The sequence below is a fragment of the Gigantopelta aegis genome, chromosome 12, assembly GCF_016097555.1.
Source record: "Gigantopelta aegis isolate Gae_Host chromosome 12, Gae_host_genome, whole genome shotgun sequence".
NCBI lineage: Eukaryota > Metazoa > Mollusca > Gastropoda > Neomphalida > Peltospiridae > Gigantopelta > Gigantopelta aegis.
This window is the reverse complement of record NC_054710.1, coordinates 45,340,148-45,347,647: the sequence shown is the minus strand read 5'-3', so window position 1 is coordinate 45,347,647 and position 7,500 is coordinate 45,340,148. Positions and strand designations below refer to the sequence as shown.

Here is a 7,500-nt window from a genome sequence, read left to right as displayed (position 1 = left end):
ACTACTACTTATACTCTACTACTAATACTACTACTACTACTACTGATACTACTACTACTACTGATACTACTACTACTACTACTACTCTACTACTACTGCTACTACTACTACTACTACTACTACTACTACTACTACTACTACTACTACTACTACTACTACTACTGATACTACTACTACTACTACTACTACTACTACTACTACTACTACTACTACTACTACTACTACTACTACTACTACTACTACTACTACTACTACTACTACTACTACTACTACTACTACTACTGCTGCTACTACTCTACTACTACTACTACTACTGCTACAACTACTACTACTACTACTACTACTACTGCTGCTGCTACTATTACAACTACTACTACTACTACTACTACTAGTACTACTACTAGTACTACTGCTACTGCTACTACTGCTGCTGCTGCTACTGCTATTACTGCTACTACTACTACTACTACTACTCTACTACTACTAATACTACTACTACTACTACTACTACTACTACTACTACTACTACTACTACTACTACTCTACTACTACTGCTACTGCTGCTACTACTACTACTGCTGCTTCTACTACTACTACGACGACGACGACTACTGTTACTACTACTACTACTACTACTACTACTACTACTACTACTACTACTACTCTACTACTACTACTACTGCCAGTACTACTACTACGCTACTACTACTACTACTACTACTACTACTACTACTACTACTACTACTACTACTACTACTACTACTACTACTACTACTACTACTACTACTACTGCCACTACTACTACGCTACTACTACTACTACTACTACTACTACTACTACTACTACTACTACTGCTACTACCACTCCTGTTACTACTCTACTACTCTGCTACTACTCTACTACTCTGCTACTACTACTACTACTACTACTACTACTACTACTACTACTACTACTACTACTCTACTACTATTACTACTACTACTACTACTCTACTACTACTACTGCTACTACTACTACTACTACTACTACTACTACTACTACTGTTTGAACAGGTACTATATTTCTATGGATATTCTGGCCGAGTTTTAACGGGGGTGCGGCGACGGGGGACGAGCAGCACAGGGCGGTTATCAACACGTTATTCTCACTTACGGCCTGCACGTTCATCACGTTCGCAGTATCCTCCATTCTCCACAAGAGAGGCAAGTTTGAAATGGTAAGTCAGGGCATAACGCTATTGTTTTGTTTAACGGCACCACTAGAGCACATTGAGCTATTAATCAACGGCTAGTAGATGTCAAATAGTTGGTAATTTTGACCTAATGTCTTAGAGAAGAAACCCTCTACATTTGTTCCATTAGTAGCAACGAATCTTTTATATACCATCCAACAGATAGGATAGCACATACCACGGCCTTTGATATACTAGTCGTGGTGCATTGGCTGTGGGGAGAAATAGTGGTAATATAGCGTCTTGTTCGTCTAGAAAACGGGCAATTTTCAGAAAAAAGGGTAATTTTTCGTATATTTTTAGAGGAGGGTATGCAACTATCTTAATAAACACTGAATGTGCTGGAATGTTGTTCAGCCTTTTTTGTCAGTTATACAGTTAATTAATTAATTAGTATTTTATTTATTTATTTAAATCAATCAGTCAATCAAACAACTAATCACTCAATAATTATTCATTATTTCATTCAATCATTCATCAACTGCCTTACAATGTGGTTTTACAGAATTATATAAACAATATTTTCAAATACTTAACTTTTGTAACACCCAATAGCCGATGTGTATTTTTGTGCTGGGGTGTCGTTAAACATTCATTCATTCGTTAATTCTTAAACTGATAAATTGTTTCATTCCTTCTTTAAATTTTTTTCATTAATTGAGTAATTAATTAGTTAATTTCTTCAATTATTCATTCATTATTAATTCATTTATCAATTATTTCACCATTAACTAATTCATTCTACATGTCTTCTACAGGTACACATCCAGAATGCTACGCTCGCCGGTGGTGTTGCTGTCGGCACATGCGCAAACATGCCCATGGGACTCTGGGGTGCGCTGGTCATTGGGACTGTGGCGGGAATACTGTCAACAGTAGGATTCAAATATCTAACGGTAAATTGTCTTGTTGCCATCGTTACCATTACTGTCATCATTATCTTCTTGTAGTTGTGAAACTCCAGTGTTTTAACTTACGACTATATTACATTTTCTTTTTCTTTATTGGGGCACAAGTAATATAGGCATATAGGTGTTTCTGTAAGACGAATACTACTTTTACATATTGCAGGTGCCGGTTTTTTTTTTGACGATGCACGTTTCCCCTAAACACATACTAAAATCGTTCCTTGTTATTTTTTCAGCCTTTTCTTGCGTCGAAGGCCAAACTTCACGACACTTGTGGGGTAAACAATTTGCACGGCATGCCGGGAATTCTGGCGGGTCTTGCCGGGGCTGTCATGGCCGCCCTAGCAACGGCAGATGACTATGGTCCCAGGTAAACCACAGTGTTTTGTCAAACCAAATTAAGTCCCGTTACTTATATATCAAAGTTGTGAATGGTTCAACAAAATATTGTCTGAAAATATATACAATAAAATAAATATATAATTTAAAATAAAGTTGAAACCAGACTTTAAAAAAAAAGGTTTTACAAAGTTGTAATCAAATACTAGGAATTGACGTTACATAGTATACATGTAATTTCATTTCCGGTAAAGGCTATTACAGCAATATATGTATCATTGTCATAATGGTTATAATAGCTACAACTTTAGATCATATAATTATGTTTTCGTACGTGTGGTATTATTGTGAGGTAAATATTGTTTAGGCTATTACAAATATTAGGACGACCAGAAATGTATATAACATATACATTGATATTCTGACCACTAAATTGTGTTTATTATGTAAATTTAGTTGTTAAAAGGGCTTTATTTATTTAACGATGGTACAAATCTCAAGCTAGTGTCTTTAATAGGAAAGCATAATAAGTCACTTACCTTATTAGTGTAGTAGTATTGGTATAAAGCACTCCTACTGGTAGTTGTTGGTTCACTTGGTAGAGCAGTGGACTCTCACACTGATGGCCCTTGGTTCAAATCCCTTCAGTTGAGGTTGATTTTATCTGTTATATTTGGAGCCCCTGTAGCGACTGGGTGTGTTCTTAATACAGTGAAGCTTCTCAAGACCGAACCCTATGTAAACCGGAATTCCCTCAAAACCGAACGTTTTACAGAGTCCCGTTTTAAAACAAGTACAGAACGTAACCTCCCGAAAACGAATCCCTCTTAATACCAGACAACTGTGTTGGTACCTAGGGTGTCCGGTTTAGAGGGGTTTCACTGTACTGTACAATACTATACTTATAACTCAGTCAGGACACGTAACAGTTCAACTGCCCATGGCCCACAGCTCCGGGACGTAGCTTCACTTTCAAGACGTACACCTAATAGCTGATGTATTTTGTGTGCTGGGGTGTCCTTAAACATCTATTCTATTCTATTCACTTTAGGGGGGAGTACGTAGTAGTGTTGGTATAAAGTGTTGCTCTTACTGGCAGTAGCTAGTGGGAATTTCTCTATTAGTTCAGCTGCCTCGATGGCGTAGTGGTTAAGCCATCGGTCTACAGGCTGGTAGGTACTGGGTTCGGATCCCAGTCGAGGCATGGCATTTTTAATCCAGATACCGACTCCAAACCCTGAGTGAGTGCTCCGCAAGGCTAAATGGGTAGGTGTAAATCACTTGCACCGACCAGTGATCCATAACTGGTTCAACAAAGGCCATGGTTTGTGCTATCCTGCCTGTGGGAAGCGCAAATAAAAGATCCCTTGCTGCTAATCGGAAAGAGTTGTCCATGTAGTGGCGACACCGGGTTTCCTCTTAAAATCTGTGTGGTCCTTAACCATATGTCTGACGCCATATAACCGTAAATAAAATGTGTTGAGTGCGTCGTTAAATAAAACATTTCTTTTTTTTCTATTAGCTCAGGTGGTAGATCACTGGACTATCAGTCTTTGGTTCAAATCCCTTTAGTGGAGGTTGATTTCATCTGTTACATTAGTTCCCTACTGGTACAACCCACACGTAGATTTCTGTTTGTTTTTTGTTTTTTTACAGTGCCTTAAGACATTACGCTGAAACTGTGTGTATAACGTTTTCAAGCTTATGGTCCTTGAACTGAGACCAGGGCCAGTTGAGGACATGTATTTCTTTAGCAGTACTCCCAGAATGTTTGTTATCATTATTTTCTTTTTCTTTTTTTCCCCTTCTTTTTTTTCACCACTAGTTTGCAAGAGATCTTTCCAGCTAGGGGGGAGGAAAGCAAGAACGGAACCGCGAGCTCGGGAAGATCGGCCTCCGTTCAGGGTGGATATCAGATGCTCGCCTTGATCATCACGTTGGCTATAGCCATAGTTGGAGGAGCGCTGACAGGTCAGTGACAATAATAACTCACAACCTCAAGGGGAGCGTGTTGGGTTTAAGTACACCAGCACCACCCATCCCGAATTTATAAGTGCATATATATATATATATATGTATATATATATATATATATATATATATATATATATATATATATATATATATATATATATATGGATGGATGGATGGGTGGGTGTGTGGGTGTGTGGGTGTGGGTGTGGGTGCGCGCATTCTAGCATACTTTTGAATAATGTAGGTGCCCTTTTAAACGTTGAATAAATTCTGAATCCGCATCTACCACCAAAACATGGGTAAAGCGCTCGCTTGATGCGCGGTCGGTTTAGGATCGATCCCCGTCAATGGCCCCATTGCGATATTTCTCGTTCCAGCAAGTGCACCACAACTGGTGTAAAACAGGCCGTGGTATGTACTATCCTGTATAGGGGATGGTGCATATAAAAGATCCCTTGCTGCTAATTGAAAAGAGTAGCCCATGAAGTGGCGACAGCGAGTTTCCTCTCTCTATATCTGTGTGGTCCTTAATCATATGTTTGACGCCATATAACCATAAATAAAATGTGTTGAGTGCGTCGTTTAATAGGCCTAGTGCATTTCTTTCTTCCCAAAAACGTTATCTTCACTAGTAGACCGGCCTCGGTGGCGTCGTGACAGGCCATCGGTCTACAGGCTGGTAGGTACTGGGTTCGGATCCCAGTCGAGGCATGGGATTTTTAATCCAGATACCGACTCCAAACCCTGAGTGAGTGCTCCGCAAGGCTCGATGGGTAGGTGTAAACCACTTGCACCGACCAGTGATCCATAACTGGTTCAACAAAGGCCATGGTTTGTGCTATCCTGCCTGTGGGAAACCCAAATAAAAGATCCCTTGCTGCTAATCGGAAGAGTAGCCCATGTAGTGGCGACAGCGGGTTTCCTCTCAAAATCTGTGTGGTCCTTAACCATATGTCTGACGCCATATAATCGTAAATAAAATGTGTTGAGTGCGTCGTTAAATAAAACACTTCTTTTTCTTCACTAGTAACCATTATTTCACAAATGAACATTGACTAAGATAAAATAAATACACTGACCTGTGTTGGTGGTATTCACAGTGTAGAATATCACCGCCTGCTACTCCTTGTAACAGCTTCGACTTGGTTAATGTATCATCAATGCATACCAATTAGTTTAATGTGTTTTGTTGTAGGCCTACACCTTAAATATGCCCATAGACGACAAATAGCGATACCGTTCACATATTTATGAATTTAAGCAAAATTCACAAAAAATATACGTAGAGCAACTTTGACGTCCATAATCATACTATTGAAACGTCATCGCATTGTTTCTGGCAACGTCCGTATAATAACCCCACACCCGCTCGTGTGAAGTGCCCTTTTCAATGACTTGTTTTAATGAGCACCTTTAATTGAAGGTTGTTTTTTGGGGGGTATTTTTATTTATTTATTATTTCGTGGGGGGGGGGGGGGGGGGTGGTTGGGGTAGGAGCATGACCCGTACTCCCTTATAGATCTCGTCCCCTTTGAGTTCTTTTTATAATTGTGTGGGCTGCCTCTCCTTTACAACATCCTGGCTCCGCCCCTTAATAACTATTATATTATTTCTATATACTAATTTATATTATTAATAATTATTATTTTAATTGTATTATTATTATTATATTTATTATCGTCATCATCATCATCATCATCATCATTGCATTATTATTATCATCGTCATCATCATCATCATTGCATTATCATCATCATCATCATCATCATCATTGCATTATTATTATTATCATCATCATCATCATCATCATTGCGTTATTATTATTATTATCATCATCATCATCATCATCATTGCGTTATTATTATTATTATCATCATCATCATCATCATCATTGCATTATTATTATTAGTGTTGTTGTTTTGGGGCGGGACGTAGCCCAGTGGTGAATCGCTCGCTTGAGGCACGGTCGGTCTGGGATCCATTCTCGTCAGTGGGCCCATTGGGCAATATCTCAAGTGGGACCACGACTGGTTTATTAAAAACTGTGGTATGTGCTGTCCTGTCTGCGGGATGGTGCATATAAAAGATTCCTTGTTACTAATGGAAAAATGTAGCGGGTTTTCTCTCTAAGACCACATGTCAGAATTACTAAATGTTTGACATCCAGTAGCCGATGATTAATAAATCAATATGCTTTAGTGGTGTCGTTAAAGAAAACAGAATTAAAAAAACCCACGTTTTTATTGTTATTATTATTATTATTATTTAAATGTATTATATTATTATTGCTGTTTTTGTTGTTATTTATTATTATTATTTAAAGGTATTATTGTTGTTGTTGTTGTTGTTATTATTATTTTATTATTAATTATTTATTATCATTATTATTATTATTATATTGTTGTTGTTATTATTATTATTATTATTGTTATTATTATTTTATTTTATTTTTTGTTATTATTATTATTATTATTATTATTATTATTATATTGTTGTCATCATTATTATTATTATTATTATTATTATTATTAGCATCATTATTATTATTTTTTCATTTTGTTATTATTATTATTATCGTTATTTTTATTATTGACTGCTTCCTACAGGTCTGATTCTCAAGCTGTCTGTGTTCGACGGTCCTGACGACGACGACCTCTTTGACGACGGCAAACACTGGGAAGTGGCCGATGACGGCTTCGATGGGTGCGACAAACAGCCCATCAACGACGCCAACAACATGACGAACATGTGACTAGGACAAGACTCCAGTGACGCACTTTACTGACGCACTTCAGTGACGCAATTGGCTTTTGTTTACCCGGTGAAGGTCCACAGTTTCAGAGTTATTAATCTCAGGACTCTAATGGTTATTAGTGTATATCGAAGTAAGGAAACTGGCTATTAGTGTATATCGAAGTAAGGAAACTGGCTATTAGTGTATATCGAAGTAAGGAAACTGGCTATTAGTGTATATCGAAGTAAGGAAACTGGCTATTAGTGTATATCGAAGTAAGGAAACTGGCTATTAGTGTATATCGAAGTAAGGAA

At 37.7% G+C, this 7,500-nt stretch overlaps 1 protein-coding gene across 1 annotated transcript in view; it reads left to right on the top strand.

Annotated features, from left to right (window-relative positions):
• The window catches only part of LOC121386094 (ammonium transporter Rh type B-like), a 14,981-nt gene extending 7,777 nt beyond the window's left edge, over positions 1–7,204 (top strand). The window contains exons 3-7 of the mRNA XM_041516893.1: positions 1,053–1,216; positions 1,990–2,127; positions 2,376–2,509; positions 4,304–4,449; positions 7,059–7,204. Coding sequence (XP_041372827.1) covers positions 1,053–1,216; positions 1,990–2,127; positions 2,376–2,509; positions 4,304–4,449; positions 7,059–7,204 — 728 coding nt within the window. The remainder of the gene's footprint in view (positions 1–1,052; positions 1,217–1,989; positions 2,128–2,375; positions 2,510–4,303; positions 4,450–7,058) is intronic.
• The last annotated feature ends 296 nt before the right edge of the window (positions 7,205–7,500 follow it).